The sequence below is a fragment of the Polyodon spathula genome, chromosome 8 (assembly GCF_017654505.1).
Source record: "Polyodon spathula isolate WHYD16114869_AA chromosome 8, ASM1765450v1, whole genome shotgun sequence".
Taxonomy (NCBI): Eukaryota; Metazoa; Chordata; class Actinopteri; order Acipenseriformes; family Polyodontidae; genus Polyodon; species Polyodon spathula.
The window spans coordinates 21,031,615-21,047,223 of NC_054541.1; the positions used below are offsets into that span (position 1 = coordinate 21,031,615).

Genomic DNA, 15,609 nt, shown 5'->3' on the forward strand with positions numbered 1-15,609 from the left:
TGAATCGCTTCTGCCATTGGTACACACAAGATGGTCTTTCCAGGATTTATTCCAGGTAAAGGAATTAATTAAATTATAAAGATTTGACACCATGTGCTGTATATATTAGTTCAACAAAATTACATTTTTCCTGCTCAGTAATTTATGTAGTCAGCTTAGCGCCAGCTCTCTGGCATAAACCCAGTGTGCTGCTGTCTTCCCCGTTGTGACTGAAACAGACTTTCAACAAAGAGAGAACTTTTATATATTACAGAACCCATGTAAGAGATGCCATTATGCATAACACATCAAATTTGCAATGTGCAGGCAGACATTACACAAAAGAGCAGTTTTATTTTTTTATTTATTTGGCTGTTTGTTTTCACAGTAAGGATGTGTACATTAAAAACTCACGCTTCACTCCCCTCTAATTCTGTCTCTGTACAGAGAGCTTGCTGTAATTCATTATTGATGAATGACATGCAGTTTGTTTGCTGCTGTCTTCAGTACACACATCAGTGTTGATCTCAAGGGTTTTTCCTGGTTGTCAAGTTTTCCTGGAAAATACAGTCAATGTAATTCAAGGTTTACCACAAAAGAGCAAGAGTATTTTTCTTTTATCTGTGATATGGAATAAATGCTGACTCTTATTTTAACATGCAAGCACGATTTATGTAAGAAAACAATTATAGTACTGTAATTCCTTTTACACACATCCATTAATTATTCTCAGTAGGACAGGGGTTCTCAAACTTTGTGATAGCAGGCCTCCCTTGGATAAGGAAAAAAAAAAGAATCGGTATAGGCATTAGCATGCCTGTGTTTTTTTTTTGTGTATTTTTCTCTCCCTATTCCCTCTAGTTATTTCTTTCTGGATTTCATTTTTCCTATTAGTGTGTCTCTCTTCTCCATGCACCCTGTTTATACAATGTAGTCTCCCACTTTCACCATTGTGTAGTAGGGATCTGTGTTTAATGTGTGTTGGTATGTTGGGCATACCGACAAAAAAGTGAAGGGCTATATCGCCCCCAGCTCAGCGATCAGTTAAAGCCTGCTCGTCATTCTCCTCAAGGACAACAAAAAGGCCTAGCAGCCCTAAGGAATAGCGCATGTCTCCCCTGAGGAAGAAGTCTTGTAAGTGTATACATTCCTGTGGCAGCAAGGAGAGAGAGATGCGCCTGCAAAACCAGCGGCAACCACTATGGAGACCAGCCTGCGCTGCTCAGGTCATGATGCTTCCACTGACTAAGGATCAGTACTTCTAGTGGCTAAGGGAATTTGAAGACCTAAAACAGGCTCGGCCTCCAAAGCCTGTTGCCTCGGTGGCAATCCTTGGTAGAACAACACCCACGAATGCATACGATCAGTAGAACTACTCTGTGGATGAGCCTGATCTGGTGGATGATGATGCAAAGGATTAAAAAGCCTCTTAGGGGGTTCTCCTCCCATGAGACTGTCTGGAGGCCGAAGTAGTAGTACATCTCCAAGGTATGGGCTAGTTTGTGTGGGCACCCTCCAGGGAAAAATCCTTGGTAGACAGGGACAAGACTCCTCTCTTTCAGGACCTGGGCCTATTGGTCTAAAGGGAAAAAATCAGCTCTTTCCCTAGTACAGTCTCTAGTCTTCCTGGGGACCCAGTTCAATACACTCTCACTCTGTGCATCTCACAGAAGGAGAAGGTGGCCACAATCCTTTCCAGTCGGGTCACTTCAAAATAGGGACCAGGCCAACAGCTCAATTATTTCAGCAGTTTCTAGGGAACATGGCAGCAACAGTCTCTTGGTAAGGGATGCAAAAGTACACGAGACAGACACAGAGGTGTCTCCTACCTTCCTGGTATAATTACAGATTCATTCCGCATGGAGGTTTCTCTGGGAATTGCAACAGAAGCCAGATGGTGGCGACATTCACCTTGTATGAACATGGTACTGTCGCTATCTCCATGGCCTCCTACACTCCATCTGCATATGGACAACTACCTGCTATGGTGGGGAGCACACTTAATCACCTAAACAAAAATGCCTACACTTAAACCATCTGGAGTTTCTAGCAATCTTCTTGGCACTGAAACACTTCACCCAGTCTTAAAATAAGGGGAGGTACTAGTCCTCACTGACAACACCACGGCATAAAACACATCACTCACCAGGGAGGCACAAAATATCGGAAGCTTTACTTCCTATCCAAAAAGATTTAGAACTGGTACAGGACACAGGACATCACAATCCAGGCAAGAGGAGGTGCACTTGTGCCCACAGCAGAAGATTGTGGGCCACACAGTGGAGATTGGGTGACCCGCAGACCACCCTGGTGATTTATGTTGGACAAGCAGGTGTCTCCACCAAAACTGCTCCAAAAATTCCTGCAAGGACAGGTACACTGCCTGCAGTTCCAAAATATTGATGTGGTGACCCTCCTATGGGGGCTGCCACACACCCTGCACCCAGTTCACTTTCAGACCCACCCAATGTAGATGGTTGGTACTGAGCTCTGTGTGTTTGTGTGTTTGTACATGGAGGAAGATGATGAGGAAGTAGCAGAGGAGCATGGTTTCTCGATTGGGCTTTTTTCTGTGCTTACACTCCTTTGGTAGAGAACGATGAGAGGAGGGACCAGCCTCATTGACAGTGAGGCGATGCCAAACGCTGCGCAGGCGTGAGGGAACGGTCCCTAGAATGAAGTGCCACTCTATTTTCAAGCGTACGCTTAGTGAAAGCTCTCTGCGCATGCTCAAGACCGAGGCAAACAATGCACTTGTCATGCCCGTCTTTTGCAGGCAGCTTGGCCTTGCAAGAGACACATGCATGGAATCCAGCCATGGTATACTGCAATGTCCACAACAGCAGTGTCAGAAAACAGTAACGTGCACTCTGTGCTAACATGGTGCACTCGGTGCTGACACGTTTGCACTCGATACTGACATGTACACTTGGTAATAATACTGCTTGATACCGACGTGGTACACTCTGTACTAAAACAGTAACCTTGATCCCGCTAGTTACTGCTAGTGGCACGTTAGCAGGGATGCTCACCTGCAAGTCAGCCACTGGCTAAACTTCTAGTCAGTACAAACACAAGACTAGAAGTAGCCTGCACCGAAACAGTAACCTCGGTCCATTAGGACAGGGGGAGACAGTCGAAAATTACTGTTTGTGGCAAGTCAGCAGGGACTAGGGCTGTCAGTTAAGCCTCGAAATAGCAATCGATTAATTGGGCACATAAAATATAATTGTTCGAATAAATATCGATGACTCCACCGCCCACATACATTTTCGCTCCATTCCTCTCCCCCCAGCGTGATTTTTTGGTATCATTGCTGTTAAGTAAAAGCTTGTACACAACAACTGAATGCAAGGGGTAATTATACCTTGGTAGCATCAGAAAAAACACAACATTCTCAACAAGACTAAAGCAAGTTTAACATACTACAGGGGTGTTACTAAAATATTTATTCCAAACAAATGACAGTACTTTGGAAAGAAATCTATATAAGATAAAAATGAAAAACTTTTTTTTTTTTTTACTCAGTGACAGCTGTAGCATCACGCATTGCATCTTGTTAATACTGTACCACCTAACCTTCATTATCTGTGAAACAAAATGCGGAAATCCCGGCATAAAACATCATCATCATCATAATAATAATAAATCATCATCATAATAATAAACAACAATAATAATAATAAATAAATAAACTGATTTACTTACCACAACACGCATACCTGCTATAGGTCAAGCTGATCATTACTCCAAAATTGCGTTTAACATCACTGATGGTTTATTTATTTATTTATTATTCATTATATAACAGTTCCTTCTGAAACTCCAAAGAACTGCAAACTATATACAGTTTTCTTCAAAGTGCACAATTTATTAACAGGCTGTTTGCCAGGAATACAAGCCTATCGTCCTGCTCTGGATTCAAGCATCGCGCTTTTCTTTTTTTTTTTAAATACAGTGAATACACAGAGGGGTGTACTTACAAAGCATTTTCAAAACTGATTCACTGGTAGGATGGGACCAGCAAATCAGATGCTAGTTTACACGAGCAGGAGGATAAAAGCAAGCCCACTGCTTGTCTGTGGCAGAAATACTGTAAATAGCAAGGCAGGGTGTTCAGTGCAATAATGTTTTTAACTATGCGCGTTACAAAAATGTAATTACTGAATTGATTATCCAATATTTATAATCGATTTATATAGTAAGGAATGGAACTGATCGAAAAATCAACTTTTGATTTAATCGTAGCAGCCCTAACGTAAAGTATCGTAATTAATAAAAACACAATTAATTATTACACCCCTAAACCATTAACTAGCACAGTCACCAAGTGAGACTGAAGTGGAGTTTTATCACTTCCTACCCTGTAGCTCTAAACTGTAATCATTGACACTACTGCATCCACCTCATTTAAAAAAGAAAATCTAATAGAGATTGATCCAAGCAGTCTAAAGAGTTCAAATTTCTCTGGAGTGCAGGAAAAGTTGAGCAACAGAGAATACTGTAGCGTGCTGTGTTTTGAAGTCTCCCTTACAGCACAATTTGGAGTCCTTTGGTGTGACAGAGTTCTTTGAAGCTTATCGAGTGAAGGCTGAAGACAGTGGTACTGCGGGGCATGTATCAAACAGCCAGCAGGGTCTGCACGTCACTTTCCTACGCAGATCCCATCAAACACTGCCAGAGAGTACAGTAGAACACTCATGTTTACTGAGGATAACCAGGACATAATGTACTATATTAACCTTCAGCACACCACAGCACAGCACAACACTGAGGGCTAAGGTGTTGTTCTCCCAAGTGCTGTTAGATCTGTTTTTAGAGCGCATCTACCATAAGATTAGGGGTAAAACTGCTACTTATTTGGCAGAGTAGAATAGTCGAGGTAAGAATGCCAGAGGTAAAAATAGTCAAATAAGTCGAATAATCGTCATTTACAAAAAAACAACAATCAGTGATAACCAAGACCTTAAAACAAATAGCATTTATGTATTTGTCAGCAGGTGCAAGTTTATCACAAGTCCCTGTGACAGAAATACAATGATTCTTGGTTGTAAATCCCCCTCCCAACCTGTGAGGGCGCTAAGCAGTTCCTTGTACAGGCTGGCCTGACAGTTCTTTACCAGGGTTCAAGGGAACTCGGCCAGCCAGGAAGGTGGTGAGACTGCGTTGCAATAACACTTTGAACAGGAAGGGAAACAACATGGCAGCCGCAGATTGGAGAGGCGATTGCACTCGTTTACCAAGGGGTCATGTGTGACAGCATAAAAGGGACAAGGAATTGTAATCTGTTCCTTTGCACTGGTTTACATGGAAAGAACCGAGGAGAACTGCGAGAGACCCCATAGCACTTTGTGAAACAGTATCATGAGTGTTTTTTGTTTGTTTGTCTGTGTGTAATCGTCTTGTTTGTAACACTACACTAGAAGGCTAACAGGATTCCGGAGCTGTCGCCAAGGGCCAGCAGTAAAGCCGGAACAGCACTGCACTACTGTCACAAAAATAAACTGTATCACCCACCACGAGCACTACAGCACTCACCCAGGACTGGTGAGCGTGTATGTATAACTGTGGGATGGACATGTGTGGTTTATTATTATTGTTTGGGTCTGCAAACCCGTTACTGTTTACTGTTATTGTTACTGGTTATCAGACCTAGGTACAAAAATAAAAAGAAGCCTTTTCCAAACCGGATTAAATTTCTGTCTGTTTCATTACTGCACTGCATCACCCCTGCACCTGCATCCACTCAGCCACTTTGTCACAGTCCCCCATCATATTATGATAAAACGTTGCTTGGCTCCTGCTTACTTTATTTTAGGGTACAAAGACAAAAAAAAAGCCAATTCTTCTATAAATAAATTATACAACTGAAAATACAGTTTTAATTAAGCACAGCTTTTTTTTTTTTATTTTACCATTTCTGTACAAGGCTAAGAGCCAAGGGGATAGAGTATGTGCTTTAAGATAACTCAAGCAGGCTGCCAGCAAATTTACTGTGTGCTTACCTTGCAGCTGAGGTTGAGGTAGAGGATAAACTTGCAGAACTGGAGGGTCTTTATATCCAGCCAGGCAGGCAGACAAACAGACAGACAGTGGGACAGAGCACAATGAGGAGGGAGACAAAAACAGGAAATCAGGTTAGGTGTGGTGGTGGAGTTGTATAAGGAGCACTTTCAGTTAGGGGTAATTTAATTACATTTTCTAAATATTTTATTTCTTACCAATAAATTGGGGTGGTAAAGCTTATCTGGGTTGCACAGGCTTCAGTGCACCTTGCTTCATCTACTGTACAGTACTGCACAGTGCGTTACTAATATGCATCCCCACCTCAGTTACATAAAATTAGCCTCGAGAAGTCTTTTCAGAAGGTTGGATCTTAAAGTAAACAACAACAGGGAAGTAGAATATTAAAAAGGTAAGAAATTCAATATTTGGAAAATTTAAAGCGACCTTTTAAGTGAGGAGGAGTAAAACCATGATAATTATTGAGAAGGGAGTGATTGGACATTTACAATGCAGCAATAGACAAAAAGGGCATCAATTGGCAACAAAGGAGAAGACTGAAGTCATACTTCCATCAGCTCCATTAAATACTGTATTGTAACTTTAAAGTAAAGACACAAGACAATATGCAGGTCACGAAATGCTGTGATGGTCCAGAGGGGCTACTTTACTTTGTATGATGAGAGAGTAGATTTATTGATTAAGATGGGTTATTTTGTTAAAATGCAAAATTTAAAACAATACAGTAAGGGGAGCACACTGTATGTTCTGAACAACTATACAATAACTAGTCCTTATTAGTCCTGTACTGTAGCACACATAATCTCATGCTCTTGACCCAGTCGGTGAGGAGCAACTCTGTTGTGTCCTTTGTTCATGAGTCAGCTTGAAGCTTTTTATGGTACGCCATTTGTGCAAAAACTATTAAATCAATTCATCCATCAATGCATAAATAGACAATTCATCAATTAATTTGTCAATTCATCCATCAATCAAGAAATTTGTTAATTCATCCATAAATTCATCAATTAGTCAACTCATCCATACAACAGGCTTGTTAGGCTTCTGGGTGAATCATTGCTCCGTGATTGACCTGTGAATTAATGACTTGAAAAGTGAATTGCCAACTGTGAATCTCGCACTGTGCCAAAAAGGCACAACCATTCCTAGACAACTGGAGCAGGTGCTACCAGTGAGAATTCAGTCTCAAGCAAAACTGCATCAACCAATAACCTTGCAGCTTACCAGAAAAAAAGCAATTCAATCAATCTATGGAATCTATAGAATCTCAATCTATGGAAAGCTCACAATGGATTTCCATATTATTACCATTATAATTGTTGTTATTATTATTATTTATTCACACAAAAGCCTTTATCCAAGGTTACTTACAGTTTTACTACACAGCAAGTGATAAATACAATAAATAAAAGCAAATATGGTAGAATTACAATAAATTAATTTTAAAAAGCAGTATTATAATAAGAAGTTTGTAGAATGCATCATTCCAGTGGGGTGGCAGGATACAGCTGGTGATGCAGTGATGGATCCAGGCTGCAGTAAATCAGTAGATCAGAGGGGTAGATCGGTGTGTAGCGCGAGATCAGAGGGGTGGATCGGTGTGTAGCGCGAGATCAGAGGGGTGGATCGGTGTGTAGCGCAAGATCAGAGGAGTGGATCGGTATGTTTTTGTGCTCTGTGTATTTACGACCCGATATACCATTCCGCCTTTTAAATCACAGACACAAAAACTACAAAGCCGTTAATTGCTAAGACTTTAATAGAGCTACCAGTATTCATGGGTCACCCGTAAATAAGACAGCAACATAAAGGCCTAAACTACAGGTGTCCAATCAGGGTCCTGGATAATTAAACTACTCAAGGTCTAGATGGAGGTTTAATGTGTTCAATTAAACAATTTAGAGCAGGGTTAGAACAAAGACCACCCTTGGCCTAAACAAATGTGTGTTAACCCTTTGCAGTCCATTTATTCAGTGCTTGTCAGGCGCGTCAGGTCCAATTTATTTTCACACGCATCATTTGAAATATTTTTTTAAAATGTAAAACAGGTTTAAAAGGCACTGAATCACAAAAGGGCACCAAGTACTGTATCTGCAGCCAAGCCCCACCTGTGCTTTACGTCTTTTTGATGTCAGACCCTGTCTGACATTGGACTGGAAAGGGAAAATTGTAATGCCGGACCTAGTCCAACATAGGACTGCAAAGGGTTAAGAGAAAACCCTAACAAAATTATTTTCAGGGTTCTAGGGCTGTATTAGAAGGCTTGAAGGTTTGTTCACTAGCCAGGAATTCGAAGACTGTTTAAATTCATGAGATGCCATTCATGCACTGCATGGTTTTTTTGGTTTTTCTTTTTTCTGTTAACAGAAACCGTTTGACAATGTGTGAATACTAAATCACACATTAAATGTCACTTGCATGCAAAATGTGTATGTTAATAAACTAATTGACAAACTAACATTAATAAAATAACTGACAAACTAAATTAACAAAGCACCCTTACATACAGTAAAAATGCAGCAGCGGTAATTATGAATATGAGAATTAATTTGAACACAGCGGTTATTTACACAGCATCCCTACACACGTTAACAACAGCTCTAGATTACTCTCGTGATGACAAGTCAGTTTTGAAAAGACTGAATAAACCATTTGAATTTAAGTTTGATGATGACTTATCAGCTTACAAAACAGTACTGTATCAGTTTTTAATCAGTTAGTAACGAATCTCTATCTGTGCCAAAAATGTGTTTAAGCGGCATTCATATTCCTTTAGGCGGAGCATTTACAATGGAAAAAAGCTGTTTCATCACAAGGTTGTTCTAAGCTGAAGTGTTCCCCAAGGAGGAATTCCCATGAAAAGGGTGGTCACCATTAGTAACTGTAGCCAAGACTGGAACCAGAATTTACTGTACAGAACAAAACACAGTGCACACTCCGCGCATTCATTTCTCTTCAAATAAAATATTAAACTACAGTGTAACAAGTCAATATTCAGTATCGATATGCTTGATGCCACGGCTTTGGCAATAATGCTAAACACAGAACAAAAAATTCACAGCATTACTTTTTAATCAAACTAACATTTCCCTACAATATGCTTTAAACACTATTCAGTCCTGAAGGGTTGTGACTTACAAGTTAGTAAAAAAAAATAAAGAAAAAGTTAGTATTACAAGAATATAAATTAAAACTAAATCAGAAGACACAAGTTTGAACATTAACCTGATACTGTATACCATATGGTTTGACCTTTTAAACAACAGCTAGCTCACTAGGCAATCCTTAACAAATATTTAAATAAACACTGTCGTCAACATATTGGCAATCAAAACAAAAGCAACATACTATTTTAAAAGTACACCTTAAAATAAAGACACCAATCTTGTACAGGGAAATGTATCAGATAAAAGGTAGAATGAGATTAAGCCAATACAGGGCATATCAAAAGTGATCTGAAACAGATAGAAGATAGCCATGTAAATTAAGCAGAACATATTTTTTTATGTCTAGTGTCTACAGTACACACAGCTACCTTTCTGTATTCTAATAAAACTAAACACCAACCATTCCTACTGTTTCTTAGCAGGCTTAACCTGTTTTCCTTTGGTGAAAAAAAAAAATCAAGCAGCCCAAAACATACGCTATCCCTACAGTGAAATGTCCATGTCTCATACTACTGTACCTGCTGTAAGTCCATCGGCTGTAGGCCGGTTGTTGGCCATTATTTAATGTATCCATTGTGGCAGAGCTTCACTACAGAACAACCTGACAGCACAACGCAGCCTCCAGAACAACCCGCCAGCACAAAGCAGCATCCAGAGACACAGAGTGTGAGGGAGAGGGAGGCAAGCCCAGAGAGAGCAGGTAGGTGGTTCACCTGCAATGTTACTATGAACAGAGCACTGCTGTGTCATTACTGAGATAAGGACATCAAAGAAAACTTCTCCTTTGTTCTTTCCTCCACCCTCTGTATATTTATTCTATTTTTTAAATAAATAACAAAATTTACCACTGGAAATTTGCACAGTTACCATATAATTTTGCCATTGTCACATACTTTTCCCATGGTTATACTCTGCATTTACCATACTTTGCAATGTGCTACAGTATATGCTATACCATACATATCTGGGCTTTGCAATGCTTACCTATGCTTTTACTGTGCTTCATTACAATTTGCCAGGCTTTTAGTATGGTAAACCCTTATGAGGGATCCTGGCTCTTTGGTAGCATGTACTTTGGTTAATATGCTCTCTTGTGAAATGCTTTGTCCTTGCTCACATCCAGCCTCCACCCCGTTACATTGTTTATTTCAGATGCTCTCTTGTGAAATGCTTGATCCCTGCTCACGTCCAACCTCCATCCCGTTACATTGTATATTTCAGGCCTATATGTAACAGCTCACTGCATTGATGTTTAAGTGTTTTTTTTTTTTTTTTTTTTTTTGTTTGTTTGTTTTTAAAGTCAAATATAAACAATTGTGTTCTTGAAATATCTTAAATTGTCCTTGCAAATAAGGCAATTCATTTCAGTTTTTTTCAGGTTGAAAATGTTTTAAATGTAAATGCAGGTAATCTCTGACACTTAGCGTTTTGCTTCCCTGATCTGCACCCTTTAGAGACATGTAGAGCTTGCAGATGACATTCACCAGCCATCACAGAAGCATGACTGTCCATATCACAGTAGAGTTTTGAAGGTGGGAGAACGCTTGTAGCACGCTACCATACAAAGACAACTTCAGAGCTCTTTACTGTATATATTACAACTTCTGTATCAATCAACCTACTGTGTACACATGAAAAAATTGCTGTAGATTTACTTGCTCAAATGTGCCTTAATTTTTACTGATGTTATTTATTTTTTGATTTATTTATTGATTGGGCCAATTAAGTCGTGACAAACTAAACAACTACGTTAAGCATGTGTTTTACAATTAAGTCGATACCAAGACGTGTAAGGTATGTTATTTAGTAAAGAAATACAGTAACAGAATCCAGGTTTATATTGAAAAGGTACTTCTACTATGTAGGCCACACCCACAGAATGCATAATAACCAGGCATGTGGCTACCATTGCAGCCTGGTGTTAGGTATAACTGGCAATGCGTTTTTTGATTCAGATGGACCTTCTCTAACTTCAAGTGCAATAGAGTATGTACTGTACATGTGCCTTCATATATTTCTGTCATCCTCAGCAGGGATGTCCTACATTGTTCCATGCAGTTTACTTGTGTACTTGATGACAGTGCAGTTTGTTTACATTCCCCAAAGGTAGTTTCAACTGTGGGGACACAAGTTTCCCCCATCACTGTGTGACAAATAAGCATTTTTCTGGAGGAGTTTATTAATTACTATTTTCATGTTTGTGAAGTACAATAGAGCTGATATTTTTAACATGGGCTTTAGCCTAATCAAATCAATACTGAGGAAGGAATTATACAAAACATCCATAATGCTTCACTCTTTCTTTTTGTTTTATACCAGATTGAATCCATGGTAACTATGAGGCTTCTGTGACACTGAATCAAATGAATATGCTGTCTTTACAATGGAACTGAACACAACGTCATGATGGAGTGCTTTGTTCCTGTAACAAACAATGTGCAGTATATTTTAATGAATAATAAAAATAATAACCTATAATTTTTTGTGCAGATTTAGACGGTACAGTTTTCTGCACTGATGTAGTAAGCATATAGTCACATAATGTCACGTGGTGCAGTGGCCATAGGTTCCAAGTGCTTTTTACAGACAGAAAAATAACAAAATATTCATGGTGACTTGTGAGACTTAAAGAACGCACACAACAGAAGTACTGTATCACGATCAGAGGAGGGAATTAAGTATTTCAAAGTATATAGCCAGGCAAAGTTAAAGTACTGTTGTCTATTTAAAAACACTTTATTACAGCTGTATTTAAAATCCCCAGACTAACTAAGCCTGGTAGTCTCAATGTAAACAGCATTCGTTTATATACTGTAAAATTTTGCTAGATAAGGCGGTGTACGAATGGGACTGTTTGCCGTTGCTATGTTACCAAGACCTTAAGTGTTCTAATGCATCAGTTACAGGAAGAATAACAGTGTGTGCTTTGCTGTCATGAGTGCTTTATCCAGAAATAATTAGATTTACTTACAAAACAGATGGAGCAAAGAGAGCTACAGTTAAGCATGATCTCAGCTCAGCTCTACTCAGCTCTGCTGCCTCAGAATTCTCCTCTCATCTAGATCCCCATGCTCTTCACCCCAATACTGATACTGTACATTTTATCCTGGTCAGTTTTTTAATCCTAGTGCTCAAGAGGCTTAAATATAAAAACATAGAATAATCAACGGATTTTCAAAGATGTTTTTTCTACAAAATCCAAGGTTTAAACACTGCAAAGGACTGTCTTTTCAAATAATCACTTTTCACATTTTTTTTTTTTTTTTTTGCTTTGCTACTTGACATGGGCAGCAGAGTTGGGTGCATGTTAAAGCACAGGATACACTGCAGTAGATAACCAGGAATGAGTAGAGGCAGTCTAATGTGTGACTAGACAGATGCAGCCTTATCAGGAATGAATTGGTAACAGTACACTAACATCAGCTATGGAGTGCAGACTTTGCTCCAGGGAATGACTCATTATAGAGCAGCATACTGTAGACTGGTTAGGACCCAGATGGCTGCAAACAGTGCTGCCGTACGTACAATAATTATTGTACTTGTACGATAGATCTGCGAAAATTGCCATAGTCCATAGAGTACTTGTATCTGAAAAAGTAAATTAATATTCAATAATTTTTTTCATCTTCTGTCATTGGAGGAGACAGGAGATGACAATAATGAGTCATGTGTAATCGCTCGTGGGTGAAGATATGTTTAAAAGTGTTTGCGAGTGTGACTGCTTCTAATAAATGCATGTGATGGTTAGATGTTATTTTCTCCCTTATTTTAAGACATATTTGGAAGTTTAAAGGATGGAATCACGATCAGTGAGTAGTACCGAGAGTGAGGAGTACCATTCAGGTACTCCTGTGAAGAAAAGCAAGTATGAGAATGAGCCAACATCGACCACGAAAGCAAAACACCGGCCATAAGGAGTGGGAGACGCAACCCTTGCTTATTGGCTGCTTACAGCCTGTGACTGTCAACTGCAAGAAAGTAAGATGTTGCTGTTATAATATGGAATTTACTGCTGAACTTAGGGTCCTGAAAAACCACGGAAATAATTGTACGATCATTTTTTGTGAAATACAATAATTTTGAGGTTCCAATATTATATCTTCATTTTTCAGATCTGGCAGCACTGGCTGCAAAGGAGAAAAGCACACCGCAAGCAAGCAAGCAAGCAAGAGCTTCTCATTGCTCCATCACTTGGCAACAGGAAAAACACCTCAATTCACTTCCTTAGTGATCACGTCACTACAGTGTCAGCTGATCTCAGGCAGAGAAAGTGATGCTTTCAGAAGACTTCAAAATGCTTAACCCTTCAGGTGTGCCAATACCAACATTCTTAAGCTTGCTACAGAAAATAAATCAGAGGTTATTCCCACTCTAATAAGTATCAGTTAACACACTTCCTGTATCTCCAGCCACAGTGGTAAATATGAGATCAGAGTCATAACTACGTATAATGCACAATTTCACAATCCTGATCAAAAAAATAACTGAATAAAGGTTTGCTTGGGGGCAATACATTTCTGCAAGCATCACCCCACTCAGACAGCTTGCTTACTAAATATTTTGGTATTGCCCACACTTCAAATATGCAAATTTAATGAGCAAGCCATCTCATCTCAAAATGAAATCTATTTTCTAGGAATGATAAACAACTGTCCATTAGATCACAAACATAATCTCTCTGTCATTCACTTTCATTGGGAATCTAAATTCTGTTATCCTGCAATAACACAACAGTTAGGGTAAACCTGCGTCACAAAGGATCCATAGAAACAGCAGCCTGCCGTTGGGTTAAGTACCTGATTTGGAGTGGAAGCACTACTCTTTTTTTTGCAATCTTAGAACTGAAATAAGCAAAGACCAAAACAACTGATAATTGCTATAACTAGGTGCATCTAGTGCAGTGGTTCTCAAAAAAAATAAGTACGGTATAGCATATATAGTATATGAAAAATAAAGAAAATATAGATATATGCACTTCAAAATGTTTTCATTTATTGCTATAATAAGAAAATATAGCAGAACCTTTCAACTATACTGGATCTTAATTCTCAAGCCCTTCTAATAATAAACTGTAGGTAATAATCAGGTGTTTTGCAGGATTATTTTATTTTATTTTTTTAAATGTACTGCTTTGACAATAGATCAAACTTACTAAATGTATTAATCCATATCATATACATTGTATTAATTTAGATCATAAATATAAATTACCGGTATATCATAAATACATATAAATGAATGCAAAACATAAGCTAAAGACTACCAAATTTAAGTTAAATAAATGCAAAAACTATTTTCTGTTTCACCACATGCAGCACAATTCCCAGCTAAATCCAACAAAATATAACCATCTGCAATGATGTTATATCATGAAATGATATGTAAAACTGTAATATTCCAGATTAATAGGTTGTGAAAGCCATACTTTGCGCCACTGATAACTATAAAAGCAGCAGATGTCACACAGCAGTTAAAGTTACAGCCTACATTTTTCTTGCGTGTATTTCAGGCAGAAACAGTACAAAAGTAGACATCACTATTTGTATTTGTGTTATTTTTTTTCTAATTCCTGCAATTGCAGTTTCTTCACAATAAATGTGGCAAAAGACACATTTTCCTAAAGTAAACGCTTTACTGAGGTGTACTTATTACTTTTTTAGCAGTACATGCAAGTGAAAACTGTCAAATCTAACAAACTCAAAAAAATGTGGAAAAGGAGGTGTTGTAAAGAAAAAACCTCACCGATGTTTTTCTTTTGTTACTCTCCTAACATAATATAGGATCACAACAAAGCAAAACGTTGATCACTATACGTATCACTGCTCTTGTTGATCAACCAATGATTACTGACACAAAGCAAAAAAGACAGATATTTGTAACACACGCTATAATTAAATGAAATCTGAACAGAATGAAAGCCCAGTCAATCACTATGCAGTGATTATACTGATGTTAATGCTGGCCAATAGCAGCTAGAAAAAGTATGAAAATTAGAATGCAAGCAGCATGGACTACTGAATGAAAGCTGAATAGTGGCACCGATCAAAATAAAGGTTGATTAAGAGAGGCGCTGCTCGGGGGCTACTCATTAGATGAGTCCTTTAGTTATCTATTATATGGACAGTCTCAAATTGGATTCACTCAAAGGACTCACTTGATCCTCCCTGTACTGTAGTTAGTTCTTAACCCTCCTATTATGTTCAGAATTTAGGTATAGCTATTATGTTTTGGGTCATATTGACCCAATGCAATTTCAAACTAATTTAAACAGCCTTAAATTGATTAATTTTTTTTTATTTACAAAGGTGTTACTCTTTTATGCTCTTTTAGTCTAGGAGCTGTGATAAAACTTGTCTGACTGCCAACCTGGGAGCTCCTCATTTTGGAATGTGGTAAAGATGCTGTTGCAATGCTGACTGAGAAAATTAGGCTCTGCATA

The 15,609-nt window shown here is 38.7% G+C and overlaps 1 protein-coding gene across 2 annotated transcripts in view; it reads right to left on the minus strand.

Annotated features, from left to right (window-relative positions):
* Positions 1 to 15,609, minus strand: part of LOC121319586 (tubby-related protein 3-like) — an 89,034-nt gene that overhangs the window by 69,389 nt on the left and 4,036 nt on the right. For both annotated transcript variants that reach the window (XM_041257174.1, XM_041257172.1), the window contains exon 2: positions 5,985 to 6,032. In XM_041257174.1, coding sequence (XP_041113108.1) covers positions 5,985 to 6,032 — 48 coding nt within the window. The remainder of the gene's footprint in view (positions 1 to 5,984; positions 6,033 to 15,609) is intronic.